This window comes from Diadema antillarum, unplaced genomic scaffold, assembly GCF_040938485.1.
Source record: "Diadema antillarum isolate AM-2024a unplaced genomic scaffold, OU_Dant_1.0 seq00000503_RagTag, whole genome shotgun sequence".
Taxonomy (NCBI): domain Eukaryota; kingdom Metazoa; phylum Echinodermata; class Echinoidea; order Diadematoida; family Diadematidae; genus Diadema; species Diadema antillarum.
The window spans coordinates 1204764-1230604 of NW_027271460.1; the positions used below are offsets into that span (position 1 = coordinate 1204764).

Consider the following 25841-nt stretch of genomic DNA (forward strand, 5'->3'; position numbering starts at 1 on the left):
TTTATAGCTTCAATCTTTCCGCAGGTTTATCTAATCAGAGTCACTTCTTCACAGTGCTCCTTTCTTTAGGGTATGAGTGCAGCCAACATTCGAGAAGAAGAGATGGAATTCTACTGATGGTGTTCTGCTTTGACGTCAAATAATAAGAAGAGCTAGTTCATGGTCGGGTCTTTTTTTTTTTAGTCACTATGCCGAGGAATCTGATGAATTATTCACAAGAAGCCTACACAGAGGCTTGACTCACAGCCATGCTATCAATATTTCCTCCACGCATCAAGCCCTAGGTAAATATCAGTTCTGATCTTGATACGTGGAAAAGAGTAGATGACTGCACTAAGGACTCAAATCCCCATTATACCAATTTGCCTACAAAAAAACACTTAATTCTATTTGCTCAGTTGAATGCACACTTCCAAGTTTATTTGATTAAAAAAGGGTACATTTATAATCGTTGTTATAAATATGAGTGCCCTCGTGGTTTTAATCTTTAACTTTAACCAAACCTTTTATTCTGCTAATGGACTCAGTTTTTTAGAATGCTTCCAACAAAACTGTTGAAAGCATCAAATCATCAGCAAGTGTGGACATCAATTTACATTTTGTCAATTGTCTTATCAGTAGTAAGTTGTAAGGTGGGATTTTATAATCATATCTTGTGCTGTGGTTAGTTCTGTGTAGAACGGTATTCCTACCTTATAGTTTACTAAGTAAGTATAGACTAAAGTAGGCTGAAAAGTTTGAAGATGATGTTAATGCTGAATGAAAAAAGTGACATCATTGAAATAAGACCTCCAAATTGCAATATGAATCATTCCTAATAACCACAAATTTGACACCTTGTGAAAAAGACATTCAGGAGGAACTTTCAAGGCCATCCATGTAGATAGCCATTGAAGAACTGATTCAGCTGAACTTGCATCAGCTAACTAAATACAACAGTGGACCAGGCAAGCAAAATGGTATATCTATGGTTGTCCAAATCATCCCTTGGGTGACAAGACCTCATATCTACAACAACAAAAAAATCAGGAATTTTTCAGCAAAGCTAAAAAAATATATATATAATATATCGTTGCAACATTTTCACCAGAAAAAAAACAAACAATGTTGATATCAGATAATACAGAAATAATTTGGGGGATTACATGAATAATTGTTCAGTTTTCAAACTATTATCAGTCTTTTAGATATCTAAATAGAGTTAGGAGGTGTTTAAACGAATGCATATTAGTATGGAGATACGAGGTTTTGTTACGCCGCGACAACATACTTTCAGAAGGGAGTGTGGGAGGGCAAGCTTTTAGAATAATACAGTGGAAAACTAAAAATAATACAGTGGGAAACAAAGAATTTAATTCATGAAATCTGAGTGACTAATGTTTGTGGCTTCATGTCTGAAGTCCACTGGGTAAGAAGAAAGATGGATTGTTCTAGGCTAATGCTCTGATGCCTTTTCCTTATCATTTACCCTCAAGCATGTCTTGTTCTGCTCCATTTCCAAAGTAAATGAGGAATTCTCCAGAATTTATCAGTCACTCAGCTGCTTGTCAAGCTTAAGATATTTTCACATCACAAGTTTGTTCATTCCAACATGAGTAGGCCTACCAATGTTTGGAACATATTAAAGGTATAATTTACCATTTGATGAAACAAAAACCCAGCATTACTGCTTCAAAATAGTTCTAAAATGTGAGTTAAGGATAGAAACAACCAAGCAAAGATTTGAAACAGTATAATCAATGTTAAGTGTTGTTAAATAAACAAAATGTGAACAATAGTTATAATTAAAATGTTTCCACACTAAACCGTCTACAGTTATGGTTTAATGAGAAAAATAGTAATATATCTCCTTATATTCTAGGCTTTATTGCACAAATTTTACATGGTAGGATGTTTTGTGATACAACTGACCTACACATATGCATCAAAAGTGATATCTCAAACTGAAGTGACCTGCTATGAGCACAATCAAATAGAACACGATCGACACACTCGGAGTTAAGAGAGAGATTGACTTTATTGGAAGAGCTGCATTCAGCCAACGCTCGAGACAGACTGACCAAAACACTGGACTGCCTGGTCATAAATACGTCGGTACATTGCTACTACCAGTATGGTGGTCCACCATGATGTGAGGACACCTGTCTCTTTAATCCCTCCGATATACGAGTGATGTGATATTAAGCCCTCTGGCCGACAGAGCTCAGACACCCTGTCTGGTCCGAGTCTAGCCTGATTACATAATATACTACATTCCTCCCCCCTTAGATTACAACCTCCATTAAAGTGATAACTTGCAACTGCATCAAAATAGAACGAGTTTCTATAGGAGCTAGCAAAACTTGGAAAACGTCAGTCTTCAACAGTTATATCATTAACACTGCATTCACATAGCCAAATAACCTGAATAAAGTACTAAATGAAAAACACACACAAAAAAAAACTCACAAAATATTATCATTATATAGGTATTACTTATCATTCGACCAGGTAAAGAATATGGGGTACATATCCTAGACATTACAAACATGAAACAAAACAAAAATAAACAAAAGAAACATTCAGAACATATTAACAGATAGTACATGAACAAAGTTTCCTAGGACAACATTCTACATGAGCAGCCATGCACGGACTATTCGCTTATAGGGTGTAAGCGGCCTTATTGTCGTTGTTGTGAATAAGAGCATGACAACACAGGAAATAAACAAGCATTTGACTACGCTTGTTACTAACATTTACATAATGTACAATGGACTTAGCGTCCTTTGAGACACATGTTCACTTAAGCTATACTCTATCGTCAAATGATGGTGACCATTGCGACCCTCACAAACACAGAAAGTTTGGTCAGCATACCCCTGGAATTAAAATACATGTATTATGCAAAATATGGTCACCCTTTTAAACTGACCTGGAATTAACAATGCCAAATTAATATACGGAAGAAAGTCAAAACAAAACAAAATTGTCAGACATTTGCCCAAACAAACCAAATAAGGATAGCATCACCTAACAATTGTGTGAATGAACGAAACATACCAAATAATAATGATAATAATCATAGCATCTGAAGAGATGATGAGGGAGAGAATATAACTTCCAAACCATCACACTCACGACATGTATACACACAACGAAACTAAAACCCCAAACTGTGTACAAAAATGTAGTTGCCAATTAAGTACACATTGACAATAAACTCGCCCAGAATTCCAGAACGAAGGGGTGGGGTTGAAGGCATTGTTCTAATGTTTCAATGTTCCTGACTATGGACGAATAAGTTAAAACAAACATGAACTTGACATGAAATGCTGATTTTCAAGTAAACTTTTCAACATACTCGCTGCATTTGGGATTATACTACCCCGAACTTTTACAGTATAAATGAAGGCATGCCTAGATATTACTCTTCGTTTCTGTGTAGGGATACAGACAACAAAAAACACATAAGGAAAGAAAAAAAACAACAACAACTCAACTGATATAACACAGTGTCATCTACCAAGTTTGTCGGCATTATGGAAATCCATATCGGTCAGGTGGATTCCGCTGCCTGATCGGGTAGGTTTTACGGTTCGGCGCTAACTGGTCTTGCCGTTGGAGCTCGCTGTCGTTCTGCGACATGACCGGGGGTGGTAGCTCCGCTGGTGGGTCGGTCGTCGCGGTCGCGTCTACACTTCCTTGGATATCTAGTCCTTCATCGCTGGTGATGTCGCGTGCGGTATTCGTCAGTCGAGATGTACCGCCACTCGAGGGCGATATCGTAGAATTGTAACGCTTGCGAATGTGGTCCGCGTGACGTTTAATTGCCCGACCGCTGTTGTCGGCGATAGCGACTTCGAATGAAACCGGCCCATTCTGCGAAACGATTTCTCCACTCCACCACTTGGGAGATTTCGAGGTGAAGTTTTTGGCATACACTTTGTCTCCCACAGCAAAGGTACGCGACTTCGAGCTGCTGTCATGCATTAGCTTTTGCTTTTCCTGACGATCATGCACGCGTGACGCGATATCGGGTCTCAAACGATCGAGTGCGGTCGTCAGACGACGACCCATTAGCATTTCAGCGGGCGAGATTCCTGTCGTTGAGTGTGGAGTTGTGCGATATTGCAGAAGAAATCTCGCGATATTTGTTTCCAACGAACTATCTCCCGTGCGCTTCATCGCGTCTTTGAATGTGCGAACGGCACGTTCTGCTAGGCCGTTAGACGCTGGGTGATATGGGGCCGACTTCGCGTGTGCGATTCCATTTTTCTTCAAGAAGACGCTGAACTCCGCGCTAGCGAAGGCGGGACCATTGTCGGAGACTACTTTATCTGGCAATCCGTGCGTTGCGAAAAGTAGCCGTAACTTCGCTATTGTCGACGCTGTCGTCGTCGAACCAACTGGGATCACTTCAAGCCATTTGGAGTACGCATCGACCACGATGAGGAAATATTTCCCCATGAACGGCCCAGCGTGGTCAATGTGCAGGCGTGACCATGGACGATTTGGCCACTGCCATGGATGAAGCGGTGTGGGTGCCGGCATTGGCTGATTTTCCTGGCAATTGCTACACGATTTCGATGTACTTTCGATGTCGTGATCCATTTTTGGCCACCACACAAACGCTCTCGCGAAACTTTTCATCCGAGACACGCCTGGATGTCCCGCGTGGAGCGTCTCCAACACTTGCTTCCTTCCCTGCCTAGGAACGATCACCCGATTTCCCCAGAGCACACACTCATCTAGCATTGATAGCTCATCGCGGCGCACATGATACGGCTTCATGTCGACATCGACGTCCTCTCGCTGCTCAGGCCAACCGCGCTCTACGTAGGTTAACACGCGAGACAAGACCGGGTCACGGCGCGTCCACTTCCGAATGTCGGCTGTAGTGATGGGCGATGATTCAAGCGTGTCGAGGAGGAGCACTGTTTCCGCCGGCAACGGCACCGTGGGCGGCACATCGGCGAGTGGTAGACGACTGAGAGCATCGGCATTAGCGTGTAATCCTGTCGGTTTGAAACGGAGTGTATACTCATAGCTCGCGAGAGTGAGGGCCCAACGCTGAATGCGAGCTGATGCTTGAGCAGGGATAGGGCGGTCCTCGTTGAACAGGCCGAGGAGGGGCTTGTGATCGGTGACGAGCGTGAAGTGGCGCCCATGCAGGTAAGAATGGAAGCGTGTTACCCCAAACACACAAGCTAAACCTTCCTTCTCGATTTGCGAATATTTCTTCTCGGCTTCCGCAAGTGTTCGCGAGGCGAACGCAATCGGCTTTTCTGACCCGTCTTCCATGCGATGCGCGATCACCGCGCCGATGCCGTATTGCGAGGCATCACAGGACACGACCAGCTCTCGGCTTGGATCATAATGTACCAAAACTTGTGATGATAACAGCAGCTTCTTGGACGAGTCGAATGCCGTTTGCTGAGCTGAGCTCCATTTCCACGGTGTCCCTTTCTTGAGGAGGGCGTACACAGGTGCTAGCGTGGTCGACAAATTCGGGAGAAATTTGCCGTAGTATGTGAGCAGCCCCAGATAGGCTCGCAGTTCAGTGACGTTGCGGGGTGCAGGGGCATTCGTGATCGCTGTAACTTTACCCGAAGTCGGATGCAGGCCTTGCTCGTCGATGGTGTGACCCAAATACTCAACCGACGGCTGCATGAACTTGCACTTGCTTCGCTTCAAGCGCAGCCCAGACTCCTCCAGCCGCCCGAGCACCATGTCGATTGTCGAAAGATGGTCGTGGTCATTGACCCCGGTGATGAGGATGTCATCGAGGTATACCGTGACGTGGGGAATATCGCGTAGCAAATTCTCCATTACCCGTTGAAATATGGCTGGGGCGGACGACACCCCAAACGGGAGCCTGTTGTAGCGATATAGCCCCTTATGTGTGTTGATCACTACGTACTGGCGTGAATCATCGTCGAGCTCGATCTGCTGATACGCTTGGGACAAATCCAGCTTCGAGAACTTTTGTCCCCCTGCAAGTGATGCGAACAGGTCCTCAATTCTCGGGAGTGGGTACTTGTCTAATTTCGCTACGCGATTGACTGTCATTTTAAAGTCACCACAGATACGAACTGACTGCTTATCAGCTTTCATCACGGGCACTATGGGTGCCGCCCATTCCGAAAACTGGACTGGTTCGATTACCCCATCGTGCTGCAATTTCTCCAACTCCTTCTCCACCAGGTCCCGCATCGCATACGGCACCACCCGTGCTTTGCAAAAGCGGGGCGCTGCATCCTTGTTCACGTGAAGCGTGGCTTGCAGACTTGTGAACTTGCCCAATTCCTCACGAAATACCGCGTCGTGACGTTGCAGGATGTCGTTGACGTCGGTTGTGGCTGCGGCGTTCATGTTATGCACACTTGCCCAATCCAGCCTCAGCTCATGCAGCCAACTTCTACCAAGGAGGCTGGGACCATCTTCTTTGACCACGATGAGCGGGAGCGTTTTCACCTGGCCATTGTGAGCGACGTGCACCTCGACCATGCCCACGACTTCCAATTCGTGGTTGGTATAAGTCCGCAGCTTCATAGTTGTTGGGCTTAGTCGTCGTTTAGGCCAATATGTCCGGAATGTCGTCTCCGACATGAGCGAAATAGATGCACCGGTGTCGATTTCCATTCCGACCTCTTGGCTGTCGATATTGACTTTTACTTTCAGTGGGGGCACATTTGACTTGCCGTCCACTCGATACAGCCTGAGATTGCCGTACTCCGCTGGTGGTGGAGCTGAACTCTCGTCCGCCGATTCCGTGCCGGCGTCATCGTCGTCCGCTTTTAACGCTTTCACCTGGCCACTGCTCTTGGGCGGTATTCCGCGTCTTTTGCTTAGACACACGCTGCTAATGTGTCCCCTTTTTTGGCAATGATGGCAATTGCTGTCCTTGAACCTGCACTTGTCAGATGTGTGTCCGCCCTTTCCACACCGGAAGCACGTTCTGGCCCTGGCTTGTTTCGGCTGAGGCGAGGAAGCCATTTGGTGTACTTCCTCCCTTGGAGCTTGCGCCGTCTGGAGGTCCCGAACATTATTGGCAGCCATTTCGATGCTGGTGGCGATTTCCACCGCCTTCCCGAGATTTAAGCTCTTCTCCGCAAGAAGCCGACGTTGGATGCGGTCATCCCGCACGCCGCAAACCAGGCGATCACGTAGCATTACATCAAGCGACGTCCCGAAATTGCAAAACTCTGCTAGAGAACGAAGTGATGCCATGTAGCCCGCTATCGTTTCATTATCCATGCGAAACCGGCTGTTGAATTTACATCTTTGCACTATTTCGCTTGGAATCGGGCAATGATGTGCGTTCATCGCTGCCACGAGATCGTCATACTTCATGGCAGAGGGCTTGGTTGGGGCCACCAGGTTCCGTAGCAATTTGTATGACGAAGGCCCAATGACTGTGAGCAGTGTCGCCTGCTTTTTTCCCTCAGATGTAATGTCATTGGCTTTAAAATAGAGGTCCAGCCGTTCGACGTACTGCGACCATTCCTCTCTCCCCTCCAGAAACTCCTCAATTTTCCCGATGAGAGCCATCCTATACAGTACATGTATAGGTGCATTCGAAAAATATCCTCGTCGCCAGTGAAGTGACCTGCTATGAGCACAATCAAATAGAACACGATCGACACACTCGGAGTTAAGAGAGAGATTGACTTTATTGGAAGAGCTGCATTCAGCCAACGCTCGAGACAGACTGACCAAAACACTGGACTGCCTGGTCATAAATACGTCGGTACATTGCTACTACCAGTATGGTGGTCCACCATGATGTGAGGACACCTGTCTCTTTAATCCCTCCGATATACGAGTGATGTGATATTAAGCCCTCTGGCCGACAGAGCTCAGACACCCTGTCTGGTCCGAGTCTAGCCTGATTACATAATATACTACATAAACATTTTTTACATCACTGCCCCCAAAGGTAAACAGGACCTTTAACAATCACTTAATTTTTTAATGTCAAGAAGATCATTTCTCCTGATATCTTACTGGGACCTCCATATAGCTTCCCTTTCGTCCAGAGACAAGGACATTACTCGCTGAAAATCTCATTCTTGATTCTTCTAAGAGTCATAAGTTAGTTTTGATGGCATATGAATATTTCAAGAGAAATTCTGTACAACTTTCTCTAAATGATAAATTGAAATAACTTCAAGGCATAGCAGAAGTTCTCAACATCACTTTTCCTTTCTAGTGAGAGTTTGGTTACTGTTTTTCCTTTTAGAAAACTACTTACATTCCATTTCAACAACAGTTTGAGGAAATAGTTGTGCAAGGTTGAATGAAAAAGGCAAAGTTCAATATTGAGAGCCTGGTGTATCTAGGTTAAGTGCTTTGAAACCAGAGCCAAGTTGTGACTAAGTAGACTATATGAAGTATAGTTCATTCATTATGCATGGATGTGAGAGTAAAGAATTTGGCCACAATACAACTTTCCAATCCATTAACAAATCAGACAATTATGTTTTTCTCACAAAGAGACAATAGAATATGCAACGAAGAAAAGCGAACCTTGTCTTTACACAGCTTTTAGTTTTTATTAATCATTCACTTAACCTGTTGAAGACGAGTCCCGAGTATACTCGGGCAAGTGTCTAAGGGAAATGCATGTTGTAGCAAAATTAGCCCGCCCTCAATGGGCTAACGTTTGGGCACCAAACATGTAGACAATTATACATCAGACTTTATGGAGTGGTAGAGATATAGCAGCCCAGAGATAACAATTAAATGTGAATACATTGCAGGTAGCGAAACAAAAGGACATCAACATTTTCCAAGGTTTGCGGAGTTCCACTATTGTGCCTCTCAACGAGTATCAGATATCAAATGACGAACAAAGAAAGACTGTCCTATGTCACTTGGGCTCACATGCAACCTACAATAATGCTGGAATAATACAATATGAACAAAATGAATATACATGATCTCTCTCTCTCAAGAATACTTCTGTCAATCACTCGATCATTCACCAAAGTAGGTAAATATCCTTTGTTTTATCGACTGAAATGAATATATGTCTTCTAATGTTAGTATAATATCTTGACACAATTTTAAGCTGTGCTTCTCGGGGGTCCATGACCATTCACTCATTGCCTTGTAAGCATGCATGTATGATAGTTAAATTTTCACATCAAATTGTTATTTAACACTGCACATAACTGCTAATTTGTATTAATTAATTAATAATTGATTCTAAGAAATTGAAATTGAATATATCCTGGATATGATTACTAATGAGAAGGAAACCTTCACAGATATGCAGGGGTGGATCCAGGAATTCTGTAAAGGGGGGGGGGCACAACTAATATTTCTGGTGCCACTTCCAGGTTTCATTTCATTTTTTCTTTTCATTTCTTTTGTTTTTAACAAAAAATAAAGGGGGGGGGGCGTGCGCCGGCTGCGCCCCCCTCTGTATGCGCCACTGGATATGCCAACTCACAGTTTCCTGGAAATAAGTGCACTGATCATAAAACTCAAAAGCAGCATGTTCACTATTTCAAAAATTTCTGGTTTCCCCATTTCATATTTCCTTCCTGCACTCTCTCCTCTGTTACCACCGACATATGTTTCAGTTTCTGAAGAAATATGTAACTATCATTTCAATATTCTAGGTATTTTGTAGACTCAATCTGTAGACATTTCCTCATTTTGCAGAAAAACCTCTTATAATCATATCCACCTGGTTTGGATTCATTAGGAAACAGTTATAATGTAAGCACATTATGGCAATAAGTTGAAATCGATGTTCTTTCATTTTCATCCTTCTCATACATGTTGTTTATAAAGAGATCGCAGCCGAGGGAAGACTGTTTTGAGCCTAGGTGACAGACAGAACACAACTTTATTGTCTGCCATAAGAACTATGGAGTACTATTAAAGGACAAGTTCACCTTCATAAACATAAGGATTGAGAGAATGCAGCAATATTAGTAGAACACGTCAGTGAAAGTTTGAGGAAAATTGGACAATCGATGCAAAAGTTATGAATTTTTTTAATTTTTGTGTTGGAACTGCTGGACGAGGAGACTACTACAGCTTGTGATGTGATATGCGTACAACAGTATAAAGAAAATGTAAGAAAATTTAACATATTTTCAATTTTTTTCACATAACAAAAGAGCATTTGACTTGCCTCTTTCTAAAGGCAGGGGGAATAATATTACCCATAACATATGTCGGTAACGAGTCAAGGGCATGTGTCCTTTTTTTCAAAAGATGAAATTTTGTGAAATTCTCTTTATATTTTCTTTATATTGTTGTACGCATGTGACATCGTACACTTCAGTAGTCTTCTCATCCAGCGGTTACTGCACAAAAACTTCAAAAAATCATAACTTTTGAACGGATTGTCCGATTTTCCTCAAACTTGCAATGATGTGTTCTACTAATATTGCTACATTTTCTCAATCCTTATGTTTATGAAGGTGAACTTGTCCTTTAAGTATGATGCCATAGTCATTCATCGCCATGGAAACTGGTTGTAAACAACCTTACCTGGCCCAGGTGTTCATGAATGCACCTGGTTCCAACCCAAGCTATAACAAAAGACTGTGACATCATCACTTCGGTACATCACAGTCTGAAATCAGGATGTACCTGGTACTGCAGATATACCGCAAGTGGGAGAACCATACAGGCAAAACCTGTGTCTGGATATGAGACTACATGTGACATGAGGAGGTACCTGATACTGCAGATACACCACAAGTGGCATAGCCATGCAGGCAGGCAAGACCTGTGTCTGGATCTGAGACTATCTTTCAAAACACCCATCCCCTTTTCTGCCTGTCAGACCATCTCCTATCTGTCTGTGCCTGTGTCTGGTATCAGTGGAGCATCGGGACCGGTATGATGGAGGAGGTTGGATGGCCCTGGAAGGCATCCCGAAACTTCATCCCAACTTTGAACTCTTGATCCGCACTGCCTTGTCGCAAGACATCGTCTGGTTGCAGAGGGTGGGTTGAGGGGGTATTCAACTTCTGAAGTCACTGTGCCCTAGTGACTGATGCACCAAGCTGGCATTATGCCTACAGAGATTATTCCTCATAGTATGAGCTGCCAGCCTTACTAAAGTGCCTTACATACTTTGAGTTTGTCTAATTAAATTCCGCATGATAGTAGCTTAAAAAGTCAGGGGCTTAGAATGTCAAATTTTTAGGCTGTGCCAACATTATTTCCCACTGAAATTACACATTGCAAATCTGTGATTGTGATGACAAATCTTGGCCAATCTTTATGTGTTCATAGTGAAAATTGGTGACCAGGATGGTGGTATCAAAGATGATGAGAGTGATAGTGATGATGATGATGACGATGATGATGATGATGACGACGATGATGACAATGATGATGATGATGATGATGATGATGATAGTTGTCTTGATTCTAATGATTGTGGTAATGAGAGTAGAGAAGGTGCTGATAAAAAGACAGAATTATGTTCTAGGCCCCATCATATTCCAAGTTAAATTCCCTACAATAACAACATGTTGTGGGGGGGGGGGTACGGGGAAGGGGAAGAAAAGGGGAGGGGAGGGAAAGAGGCAGGGGGAAGGGAAGGATAGGGAAAGGGAGAGGGGCATTGGGTTAAAAGCCAGAAGTTAAACATATTGGAGGTCTGGAACTATCATGATACAAGCATACTCATACAAAGATGACTTAAATTGTCAGCAAAATTACAGTAAGATTAGAAAAAGCTGAAAGTGAAATGCAGAGCCCTTACCTGACTCAAGGTGTTAGCCGCTCTTCTGTGTCTTCCGTCTAATCGGTAAGGCGTAACAATTTCATAATTGCGTAATTGTTTCAGCAGTCTCTCCTGAGTCGAACCTCTCTCCACACCTGCAAGACAAATACCAGAAGAAGAACAAAAAATAATTGATCAAAGAAAGGTTCCATTCAGAGAGGGCTCTGTTGTGAAAAAAAAACCTGTGAAATTACAACAGAAGATCAGAAAAAAAGTGAGAGAAAAATAAAACATGTATTAAGAAAGGAGTGGCAATTTAAATATCAGTAAGTCATCAAACATGTGATCCACACAGGTTGAAAACTAGCCATCACTGTCACATGATTGCAACATTTCCTACATTAAAATCCTTATTTTGATTTTTGCTGACAAAAATACAAATTTTCTTGAATATCTACAAGTACATTATTGTGGAAGGCATGGGAAAAGTACTTTTGCTGTAAAAGAAAAAAAAATGGACACAATTCATTAATAAGTGAAATACAATATTGGGTGCCTACTACACAATCATCAGAGTAACTTTTAAAAAAGATAGTCTTAAAGATATTCAAAGTGTAATTAATGGTAACTTTACACTTTGCCAATTTTACTCACAACATTCATGCAACTGTCGTAACAAATCAATGTTCACACAGATACAGGACATTCAAGAAATGCAAATATAGTTGCTATGGATACATTAAGCATGAAGTTAGCACTCCTATAAATACAAGTTGAAAGGGGACACAAAAGAGGTGTAGTAACAGGGAGACAAAAAAGTGGTTTAAAAAAGGCACTGAAATTTGAAACTTTAAAATGGTCAGTCCAACTTGACCTTTCATCAATCACAGGACATTTCCAAACAGCAAGGTGCCTATCTAATAATCGATCCTGGTTCATACATTTTTCCCTCCCTGGATATTTTGAAACATGAGCTACGACTTCCCATCCTTGCTGGGATTCCACAGAATTCAAGCTGCTTTTAGCTGGGGAGCTGCAGACAGCAGCAAAGGTCACAGACAGGTCGTGACCCAAAAGTATCCCAGGGTGTGCAGGTATGCAGACTGGCACCCCTCATCACCAGTCTGCTCCAAGAACAGGACTCTAATTATAGACCCATGGGAGCCTTGGCAATCAGACAACTCCAAAAGTTTTGCAGTAACCATGGCAACTGACTTCTTCTGGCAGGATACAATCTCTTGGAGCAGACCTTTCAAAACATGTGAGGAAGAGAAGTCTGCTGTAATACCATGTGTATGTACTGAACATGACTTTCCAACCTTCTCCTTTCCCCCTCTCCTCCTTCCTTTCTGGTTTATTTTTCTCCTCCTCCAGACCTCCGAATCCTCTACCTGATTCTCACTCTCTTTTTCCTTACTTGTCCCCATCTCCCATTTTCCCATCTCCCATTCTCCCATCTCTATTAAGGGCTTTTTACACTTGTAAATTTTTGCTTAGTCCCGTACCAACGGTGGGGCTAGGGGGGGGGCCTTAGCCCCACCGTTGGTACGGGACTATCCTTAGCCCACTTTCTGTTTACACTCGTTTTTGCCAAAGTGGGCTAGCCCCACCGATAGTCCGGTACTATCTGGCCCTGCAAAATAGCAGGGTTAGCACCGCAATTGCGGTGCCAAGCAAGTGAGTGTAAACAGAACGAAAAAATAATCCTGGGCTAAGCGACGGAGACAAAGTCCGACCCTCACTGACCAATCAGAAACGAGGTAATCAAGTGCTGCCGGTGCGTGCGTGTACGTGTACAGTACACAGCGTAATCATGAATATTCATGTGGTTTGGAAAGTCCGGGGCTAAGAAATACAAGTGTAAAAAGGTCAGTTTTCTCCTTAGCCCCGGACAAGAGATAGAACGGGACTAATTGGCCAGTGTAAAAAGCTGAAAAAATTGGTACGGGACTAACGATAGTCCTGGGTCAGAGAAAGTCCGGGGTTAAGAAACACAAGTGTAAAAAGGGCTTTAGTGCACCCTTAACTCCTTGACTCCCCAAATGTCACTATCAGCGTTCCTTCCATCTCCCTATGTCCCTTCCCTCCTCCACTCTCCTCTGTCTAGAGTCTTATTTCCTCAACCAACAGTCCTTTCAAGAACTAACCTTACATATGGTGTTACTACAACACTTTCTTCCTTGTTTACATCACCATGCAAACTTCCAAACAACACATCACTTTCACTTGTGGTTCTTCAAGACACCAACGTGGATTTACAGCAAATATTATCTCAGTGTTGATTAATATTGCTATGATCATAAGTGGTACTTCAAGATGCATTAACTGGTCCTGCTTAAACTTTCATCTTATAATCAAGAAAGTTTCAATAATCTACTCAAAGCCACTTTGAAGATCAAATCATGATGACTTGACACCATATGACAGATTGTGATTATGCTGGAAATATCTTACTTGCACTTTCTCCATTACTGACAGCTTTTTACAAACAAAATGAGGGCTATACTATAGGTACCATAGGCAAAGATGGCAGAATCATGTTTAGGATGGAACCACTGCAGTCTGTAATCATTCCTCTTATCTTAATCAAAACTAAAGTAAAGCAATCCTCCCCAATTTTAGACATAAATGATATAAAAATGCATTTCACAATACAACTGGTATGGCTTTAAATCTAGTCCTAGGAAAGTGCAGCATGTAGAAGACTTTTGGAGCCACTTATCTATGGTTCCTTGTACTCTGCTGCCGACAAAAGTTCTTTCACTGAAAGAATTTCCTGCCAGTCTCTGTCGATATCTGATAATGTGATGATAGGCATCTCTCTCTCTATTCATCTCTCACTAACCCAGTGGCGCATCCAGAGGGGGGCGCAACCGGCGCACGCCCCCCTTTTATTTTTTGTTAAAAACAAAAGAAATCAAAAGAAAAAAATGAAATGAAACCCGGAAGTGGCACCAGAAATATTAGTTGTGCCCCCCCTCTACGGAATTCCTGGATCCGCCCCTGCTAACCCGTCTGTCTGTCTGTCTGTTTGTGCGTCACACATACCCACACACACCCACAGACTCTCGTACAATCTTCCACGAATAGTACTGGTTCGTGAATATGTGCATCAAAGCATACGCTCATTGAATGGTTGACTCCTGTCAAGATTCTTCGGCTCTGTCCGTACTTATATAGAAATCAGTAATAAAACTACACGCAATTCGTTACAGGAATTCTCAAATATATCCAAGCCGGGCTAGCCTTCCCACTACTATAAATCCCCATGCTATCAGGTAATTTCATGAAACCTACCTGCTATATCAAAAATTACATTATCATGTTACACTTTGATTACATTTATGGAGGACAGTGTTTGTCTATTACTACAACTATGTGATAGGCCACAGGAAAAAAAAAGTCCAAGACAAGCAGGTGGCATTTCCCCACAGAAAAGTACTCACTGTTTCTACCTCTTCAAATAAAAATCACCTCACTGTAGGCACTTCACAGACTCTTGTCTTCAATATTTACTTTCACAATGCTTGAGCAGCCGAGTGTTACAAGCTACTGACTAACAAGTGCATTGCATATCACTAGCATGACTCAAATCAGACATGGTCCTGGAAAGGCACAAAAGAAATCATTATGAACCATAAATGCAGGTACTTCCGAGTTTTGTAACCTCTATGATGCATCGATGTGAACACAACACTACATCACTCATCCCAATCCCTCCCACACACACACACACACACACTCCATCTCTTTCATTTGTCTTTTTTTAAAGTTTGCCGTGAAAATACACAGAGTGCACACTACCAAGGAAAAGAAAAGTGCAAACAGAAGTATTTAAAGCAGGTTCACAGGAATGCAAAATGCATCGAGACTTTATACACAAAAGGCAATACGATGTGACACTATGTTAGAGCTTGCCTTTGGAAGAAAAGTATGAGTTCACAAGAAACAGGATAATAGTAATACCCCACACACACACACACACACACACACACACACTTGGGCAACTACACACACAACTGATGGCAAGGATATAGCCATCATTCATAACTTGTCTCCTATTTTGTGAGAATTGTTTCTGGAAATCTGCATTTTCTATCATTTTCACAATTAAAATCTATATGAAAAAAAAATTATCTGATTATTTTTTCAGGCAAACTTGAAATGCAATGTCATCTTAAATAGTTCAGAAGTTTGAAATTTGAATCCTGAAAATGCCAGCAAACACAGTGAAATCCTTTCATTAAGTGGGAAATGACAGGCTTCCATCTTATGAGAAACAGGAGTCAAATAACTTAACACAAATACCACATCTCTCTATCATTTCACTTTCTCTTTGCCTCGCTGCGAAGGAATTTCAAATGAATCATACATCAAAACTTTCAGAGAAGAGTGGATGATATTATGCTACAGTCTCTAAGTTATCATTCCCCTTGTCAAACAATGACATATATCTATTCAGCACTGAACTATGTGGCGTAACAAGATCTCTCACTTTATTTCAATTCAATGAAAACTGCTTGCAATGAAGAACTTCATTTTAACTCATTCTTTCATCTCTGCTTATGAGTAAGAGCAGAGCAAAGAATCAATTTCAGTCAGCTGAATAGAACTAAATAAACTTCACACCTTACTCCCATCTAAGCATGCAGTGGAACAAATGCTATACAAAGCTTTCGCAACTATTAACCACAATTCTCACTAACCATAATGATTAGTCATTCATTACACCCACCCACCCACCATTTATCCACCATCCACACTCAAGGCCATACATGGGCGATAAGTTCATATGGACATTATCTTTGTTACATTGCATTATCACTCAACAGAGTCATTTGTACATATCAAGTTTCGATAACTTACTTCATGGAATAATTCCCTTACAACACATGGGTCTATTGATATCTAGTGATTAAATTGATAAGATAAGATTTGCAGAACCAATGGAAACCAGCTCTGCTGATCAGGGCATTCCACCCTATAACGTGGAAATGAATTCAATTCAATTCACAACACAGATCTCAACCATTTCTCACTTTTTTTTTCCAACCTGGCACCCTTTGAGAGAATAGGGTATTTTTATTTCTAGTGTAGCCACTACCCAATACAATAACATCATACACCAGTATCATATCCTAGTTTTTGCTGATCAAACATGTAGGAATATCCTATGGAGCGACAGTTTATTCCATGAGAAAAGGATCTGATAGACATTAGAACAAAATACAAAGTCCTTTATATTCATTGCACTTTCAAACAGCAAGCGGGGTATGCAATTTAGAAATTGACATTGTTATATTTCATGTAATATCAAATATCACACCACAAACATCATCACTGCCACTCGATGACATCCCACTTTCATTCACACATTCATTCACAAATTTCGTACTCATTTATCTATTTATTCCAAGACACCAGTTGGGTTCAAGAAAACAAGTTAACTTGACATGATACTTGGTCTAAAACCATTGTTCCATGGAGGTGGAGTGGGTCCTCTGGACTAGTCACATGAGCATCCAGGGCACTGGGTCCTTCAACGTGATTGGTCCGTTACACACGCCATTTCAAACTAATCAGGATTATCAATGCCACAAGAACAACAGGATAAACAGAGGAAATGTGCCAGGAAAATGCCGTTACCTTCACCCTTTCCCCTCTTCCGCTTCCCATCTTTAAAGGTAACTTTAGCTGTCTATTGATGCATTACTGTTGTCATTAAACAGATTAGATTCTAATAGGTTGACAACTAATTGCCTTTATTCATAATTACAGTTATCAAACATTGTGCAAAATATATCCTTATTCAGATTGTGGAGAAAGGCTGAAATTCTTTGCGTGCACACCTGATCTATTTCCATAAAAGAAGTAATGATAAACCAGCCAATTTCCCCTTTAACTATTGCTCTATACTACTTTGCAATGATTCATTTAAAGTAGAGAAAGGAAGTAAGGCTGTATTTCCTGAGCTTGAGATTCCTTGAGTGTATGCACTGATTTTCTGTTCCTCCTTTATCACCCCCGCTCCCCCCCCCCCCATCATTTACATTTTTTTTTTTTATAATACGATCCCTTCAATTCTTACTAACTGTATATACCTAAATCTCTGTAAATGCAAACTCTTTGCATTACAAAACAATTATAAGCATTCCTTATTACAATACATGAAATTTACTATCATGTGAATTTCAGTATTTTCAGACAGAGAATGATGCTGCTAATACAAGTATTTCATTTAATGGTGGAAGTCATCATGTGAGGTTGCACAAGGACATTTACAGTTAATCAAACATGGTGTTACTACCCTTACAGTGAAATATATCACTTGCTGGGTGACTCCAACATGATCCTCCTTTCAGTGATGTGTGTGTAGGAATTGGCCTTGAGAACCTCCTTGAGAAAATAAACAGACGTGAGTAGCTGGGCAAATAAGTGTATCAGGACCTCCCGACAGACTCAAGGATGAGGGTCAAGGATGAATACTGGTATTCAAGCAGTAAGTCAGAACTAGTACACGTTCATGACCTACGGATGATATCAGAAGAGGGACCTTAACCCATTGAGGATGGACTGATTTTGCTACAACACGCATTTCCCATAGACCCCTGCCCGAGCATACTCAGGTGATCCTGGTAAAAGCAGGCATTTCTGGAAAGATTAATTCAAACTGTACACAAACTCTTGTATTTCTCTTTTAACCCGTTGAAGACTAGTCCCGAGTATACTCAGGCAGGTGTCTATGGAAAACATGTGTTATAGCAAAATCAGACCGTCCTCGATTGGTTAATGAATACACACATCTATACGGTCAAAGTGATATACATCCAAAGAATCCTCCTCAGGAATGGCATTGTTATTCTACAGGGGTCCACTATTATCACTGAATACACTAGCACTGGACTGCTAGGCATCTATATCCATATACACTGGTCTAGAGGGACTTGGAAAAACTTGAACATCTTGCCTGCTGATGTATGCTCCCGGCTGAATTAAAAGTCAGCCGGTTTGGATATAGTTCCTGTCATAGACAGTGTTCAAAACAATACAGGATATATGCTACCATAGTGACCCACCTGTCTTATACATATAAGTATAATACATAATGCAGATACACGTGTACATAAGCACATATAGATACTTGTAGGGATGCTAACCATGTAAACGGCACTGCAGTATTTTGAGGGCTGAAAAGGCATATTTTTGGTGGAAAACAATATTTTCACCTTTCTTGCAACAGATATGTTTAGTAAAATACAATTTGAAAAAATAGTATTTTCCATGAAACCTGCACTATTTTTGGCAAATGATAGTAGAGTACTAATAATGATAATATTAATAAAAATGATGATGATGATAATAATAATAATGATAATAATAATAACAATAATAATAATAATAATAATAATAATGATAATGATAATAATAATAACAATAATAATAATAATACGATAATAATGATAATAAAACAATACATAATAATGCAAAAAGTAACAATTGGTATCTTCATAGATGACACTCTGGTTGTATAGGATGCAATGTATATAAATGTAAACAGAGAAGCAAGCAAATTAACTTTATGGAGAATAGGATAATTTTAGATGGAAGAATGTATTAACTTAACATATAAGGAAAAGAAAAGTCTTTAAGTATGGAAAAAAGGCTAACGGGGAGATATAAGAGAAGAGGAAAGATAGTGCAGGTGAACCTGTGTATTCAGGGAGAAGGGGACTAGGACAAACGTCAAAACACTAGGGGACAAAAAGAACAAAAACAGGAAAGAAGAGATCATATTGCACTGAGAAAATAAAAATCGATACAACAACATCTTTTCTAACAAAACACTATCAAATTACCTATACAGCTTTGTGGACTGAAATAGCTGGAGTCACAAAAACATTCATGAAAGAATTCATCTTTCCAACTGCCAAACACACTATTATATGCCTCTTCCACATCACCTCTTCTCTAGTAGTTCAACTCCCCGCAGCTTAAAAAGGTATGATACCACAGCAATTAGGGTGATTGGTTTTTAGCAGCAACAGGTCGTCAACTAATTAGTTTCCTTGGTGCTCATATTATCAAAACACCATCATGAACACATATTCCTTTCTGTTACCTGCTCATGTGAAAATATGCCGCTAGTTTGAGATGAAGTTCAGAACACATCGAGTATGGATGAATGTCAATTTCACACACTTTTACTTTAGTGTACATTGTACAGAGACAAATATTCCTATTGATATGACAGTATCATAGAATATTTTGTTATTTGGAACAAAGAGAAAAAACAAAAATGACTATCTATGAGGCTGGAAGCTTCTTATGAAATAAAGGAAAGTGACCTACAAAGTACCTTTCAAAATGCACTGCCCAATACATTATCAAGAAAGCACAAGGCAAGATGATACCAACTATCACAGAGATGTGCTATGGTTGCTGGGTGGGTCATGGTTGCTAAGTGGATGAAGGATACAGGGTGGGTCATGGATCTATAGGTTGTTTGAAGTGTGTGGCTCCTAGTGTCTATCTTTATAGTTAAATGCCATAATGTGATCCTGTTGATTTTACTAAATATGATAGAATAAAGCAGAGACAATGATAGGGGTTTTGTGAACTAGTATGCTGCTCTCTGTAACACTGCATTGGAAGAATACAACCTTGTACAGTAAAATGAGGAATGTTTGCATGCATTTTAATTTCGCGAATTTCGCAAGCGCCAAGATCAGCGAAATTAAAATGCACGCGAAAGTTCTTGTCTACACTATATGCATTGAATGCCAGTGGTAGTTTGCGAAAATTTCATGCCGCCAAAAAGGCCTTCAGCTCCAATTTACAGTATCTCGTTTCTCAGTCTGTTAGGCCAGCAAGAAGAGGAGAAAGGGACCATTCAGCCTTGACTAAAGACTAATCTGATTAGCTGCTCCTATATATTCATCTCCTCTCCGCCATCCAAAGATGTGACCTTTCACTCCACTTACACCCTCCACTCATTAGACAGTCTTCTACAGCTGGCCAACACCCATCAATCAATCAATATGATATACCTACTCATAATATATTCACTCCACTCCAATATCAATACAGAGACAATAGATACACTCATAGTCATAACAAAGCATGTAGTAGGCCCTATACCACAGGTGCATACATACAATAGCTGTAACACAGATGTGAACTATGATTATCTCCCATTTCTAAAACACATGCCTTTCAACACAGAAGGGTCTATCTGTGATTCTCATGATAACAAGGGAAACTACAATGAAAACATTTTTTTATTTTTTTATTTTTTTATTTTTATTTTTTTTTTTTTGGGGGGGGTCTAATTGTCTGGTTCATTACAAAACCAAACACTTCAGTTATCGATTGCAAGGTTGTTCAGGGTCTGTGTAATGAGACTACATGTATATAAATTATATGCTATGTACAATTTTTTCCTATTGTCTGGCTATCAAGGCTATGTATTCATTTTTCCTTGCAGTCATACCACACAGATTGAAGTCCATGATCCCTATGTGAAATGATTGTTTCAGAGCAAAGGACAGAAATATCTGCACCCAACTGGTTGACTTTTACCAAAGGCCCTGTGTATTATTGTAATATATGGCCATTTTTTCAACTTTTTAATTACATCATATATGAATTATTAGGCTTTAGACTCCTTTCACATGTTCTAATTCAAGCTATAAATATATCACTGATTTCAAATAACTTAAATCATATAAATCTTCATAATAAAGAGTTAACACAAATTTGTACCTCTTTTACTGAAGTTTGTAGTGCTTTATACACTAAAGCCCTTTTTACACTTGTGTTTCTTAACCCCGTTCTTTCTCTGACCCAGAGAAAACTGACCTTTTTACACTCATATTTCTTAGTCCCGTACTTTGCAAACCACATGAATATTCATGATTGCGCTGTGCACTGTACAAGTACACGCACGCACCGGCAGCACTTGATTACCTCGTTTCTGATTGGTCAGTGGGGGGTCGGACTTCGTCTCCGTCGCTTAGCCCCGGATTATTTTTTTGTTCTGTTTACACTCGCTTGCTTGGCTCCGCAATTGCAGGGTTAGCACTGCAATTGCGGTGCTAACCCTGCTTTTTTGCAGGGCCAGATAGTACGGGATTATCAGTGGGGCTAGCCAACTTTGGCAAAAACAAGTGTAAACAGAAAGTGGGCTAAGGTAAGTCCAGTACCAACGGTGGGGCTAAGACCCCCCCCCCCCCCCCCCCAGCCCCACCGTTGGTATGGGACTAAGCAAAAATTTGCAAGTGTAAAAAGCCTTTAAAAAAGCCTTGGTAGCAACATCCCCTCTGGTCTGGTGTCTAGCTTGTGTCACTAGGCGTGTCTTCATCAGACCGAAGTTTCAAAATAGCGCGCTATCTTGCGGTTACCAAACTAGTCCGAAGTCAAAATAGCGCGCTATCTGTGTAGTGAAGACGCAGATAGCGCGCTATTTGATCGCGAAAATTTCCCCCCAAAATCTTGGTCTAGTTCGTCAACTAGAGCGCTAATTCGTGAAATAGCGCGCTATTTTGGGTGCGTCTCCATCAGCCCGAAATTTTCTCGATCCCTTCACGCTTCTGGTTAGCCAGCTGGCAATGGAAAATGCATGTATAAGCTATAGTAATTGTGTATAGTACATTACCCCCACGCACGGTGTATTCATCCAGGATCACATAGGCCTACACTGTTGTTGACATCATTAAAACAAGGGAGGTGATTTCTCTCACCTCCCTAATAAAACTCAGTGCCATGCATGCTAGCTGTTTTTTGTAAACTTCTTCCTTAGCTGAAAATTCTTGCAGATTGTGTGTATTTTTGATTTGTTTAAACATTGCAATTTGTTTACTTCATATAAGATGCTTCACCGGACAAAAGAGTAGCGTTATTGATATCCCTTTGGAGAGAATTTGCTGTACCGCTCACCTCCGTGGTTGTCGTATCGTACATACGGTGATATAGGAGATTTTGAGTGGGGAAATCCACTTTCGAACCGCGAGCTACGCAGAGTAATATTGCAAACTGCGCATGCGTTAATTTTCGGACTAATTTCCTGAAGCGGGCTGTTCGAGCTGATGAAGACGCACATTCGCTGTATCGGGCTATTTACTAAGACCGCAAAATGTCCCGCTAGTTTGAACTTCGGGCTGATGAAGACACGCCTTTTGTGTGAATTTGATGCGATACAATTAATGTGTGCATTTCATTTATTACTACTCTTATCCTTGGTTTGAATTTGACAAAAACAAAATGGCAAACTCTGTCTAGACTTACACATATCAAAGTTTGTTGAGTAAACATGTGTGCTACAAAAGCATGCTACCCATCAAAAGTTCACAAATGCTATAAATATTGAGTAATACTTCACTAATTCATAGTACATTCTACAATTGTCAACTCATTCCTATCACCTCCAACCTTTCATTATCTCTTCTTATAGCTTTCATCATCATTTCATTTTCACTTCAAAAGAATGCAATGTAACCAGATCTTTTTCATGGCCTTCTGCTGCCATTTTTATAATATCACATAAAAATGAGGAACTTTTGTCTTATCTCCTTAGTGATTCCCCCTCTCTTTTCCTCTGTCAAGATATTTTTTCTTGAGATATTGCAAAAGTCATTTTTTAAATTCCATACCTAAAAAAAAATTTAAACATCTTGTGTTCACACTGCTCAAAATGTAGTGAAACATTCTACTAAATTTGATTAAGAGACACAAGTGTAGAGCAAAGTAAGAACCATTCTAGTGATTCAGTTTTCTCATTTCTCTTCAGTTCAAGGTAATTTTATCTCATAATTCCTTGACAGTATTGCTGGTAGTGCTGCTCCTCACCTGCTCCTTCTCACCAACACCAGGCAGAAAGGAATGCCAATTATGAGAGAAGGTGCCTTTTGCTACCACTCCTAATTTCACAGTTTTGTTTGAATGTATTTGACTGTACATGGAAGCAAGTATGATTATCAGAAGTGAAAACTTATAAAGTCAAAGTGTCTGTCTATTTAGAAATGAGAGAAAACATAATATTTCCATTATTTTCTCAAGGAGCTCCAAAAATCTTCAGGTGTCTGAAGAAAAAAACAAATCTCCGGTTTATTTCATCTCCATGAGAATTTAAATAACGACAATGGATCTAAATTTTGACATGATTTGAAATATGTTTTGGCCATGTATCCCATTTCATCTGAAAAGCAGCCAACACATGGTAATAACTAAAACATACGGGCATTGAAGGGATTGTATAGTTTTGGTTGAGACCTAACTTCAGGTTTCTAACATTTTAAGGGGGAATAATGAAAAACCTCTCATGAAATATAAAGCAACATGTAATTCCGAGAGGGATTCAATGTCTATTTGATAAAAATTGGCTTTGAAATGGCTGAGATATCCAAAACAGAGCAATCCTGATAAAAGGTGGGATTCACCTTTTATGAAGATCACTTTGTTTTCCTTTGTTTTTGGATGTCTCAGCCATTCAAAACCAATTTTCATCAAATAAACTTTGAATTCCTCTTAGAATGGAATGCTCTGTATTTTTCATTAGTGGTTTCTTGGTATCTTGCAAAAAGTTAAAAGCCCAATCTGCATCTCCACCAATACTATTTCATCCCTTCAGCAGACCTTTGCCTCGGTATCTTTTATCTGCGACTCAAGGTTGTTTCAAGGTGAAGTGTGCCATCACACTTGGCAAGTCTTCCAATCTCTTTGGAGACAAGGAAGCTTCAACACCTAAACGTGACCACCAGGGCTATTTCTTCTTAACCTTCCAGGAACTGTCCTCCTGGTGCCTTGAAACACTACCACATGCTGGTAGATACAGAAGACACTTCCTCTTTTTGTTTCGTAAAGGACTTCTCCATTGGAGGCATGCTATATCATATACCAACAAGTCCTCTGAGTCAAATTTATCTGATAATTGTTAGCTATGTTGGTAAATGAATGAAAAGCAAAACTTTGACTCCATTTTTACTTAGGTCCTAATTGCTTTTGATAATGCCTTCGGTTCAGCAAGAAGTCTCAAGTCAGTCATTGGTAAGCAAGGTTAAACACAATTATCATAGTCCTTCTTTAACCCATTGAGGACCGTTTGATTTTGCTACAACACACATTTCCCATGGACACCTGCCCAAGTATACTCGGGATTCGTCCTCAATGGGTACAAGATTCAAATGAACAAAATTTATGCAAATTGTCACAATCAAGCATTAAAAAAACCCATCAAAATCATTCATTACTCATACGATTTGAAGGAAACTCTTCAGTACAGAATCTGACTTTTGTCCGTTCATATTGGTCAAAGGAAAACTATGTTGCTCTTTGGTGAATGGAAGATATTAAACAAAATGTAGAAGAACTTCATGGATATATATAATTTAAAAAAATCTTGCGTGTAATCCTAAAATTTGCAGACTTAATCCAATCACTGTAATCATCGTTATGATAGCAATTTTGGTCTCTATATATCAGGCTAGTTGAAGGAGATGTAACCAACATTCATCAAACCATTCCATCAACATGCTTTGTGAGTATTGTGTGATCCTTAGTGGAGATAAAAACAGTATTTGTTGCCCCAAAATTTGATGGACAATCAAAATAATTCAAACAGAATTCAACATCTGGCAGCAATGAAAACATTACAAGTAACTGGTAAGCCACGCTGTATGTCAGAAGTACGCACAGTAGAGTCACCCTACCTCAACGCAGCATAATTCCTGGTTAAATCATTACTCAGCTCTGATGAATGGTGTTACACACTGGACTGACTTGTGCCAAAGTCACCATATGTAAATATATGTTCCCTGAGCGATTTCACATCTTTGCCCTGGAAATGTCTGGGATGTTTTGTTTTTGTTTTTCTCATATATTTTTACCCCTACCTTATTTAATAATATCCCACATCAGTAGACATTATTTTATTTGTGTGTGTGTGTGTGTGTGTGTGTGTGTATGTGTTGTTGTTTCTTATACTGTAGGGGTGATACAAACTAGGCTACCCTTTTTGACCTGATGCCATCTATATAAACCTCCACGTAGCCCTCGGAACAGCTGGAATAAAACTCTAATAACTAAACCATTTGGTAGATCCACTGTGTGATGTCACTGTACAGGGGCATACACATCATACGAAGAGCTAGATACAGATACAACT

At 40.5% G+C, this 25841-nt stretch overlaps 1 protein-coding gene across 1 annotated transcript in view; it reads right to left on the reverse strand.

Annotated features, from left to right (window-relative positions):
* Positions 1 to 25841, reverse strand: part of LOC139733910 (disintegrin and metalloproteinase domain-containing protein 12-like) — a 98548-nt gene that overhangs the window by 55360 nt on the left and 17347 nt on the right. The window contains exon 2 of the mRNA XM_071644719.1: positions 11723 to 11838. Within this exon, the coding sequence (XP_071500820.1) occupies positions 11723 to 11838 (116 nt within the window). The remainder of the gene's footprint in view (positions 1 to 11722; positions 11839 to 25841) is intronic.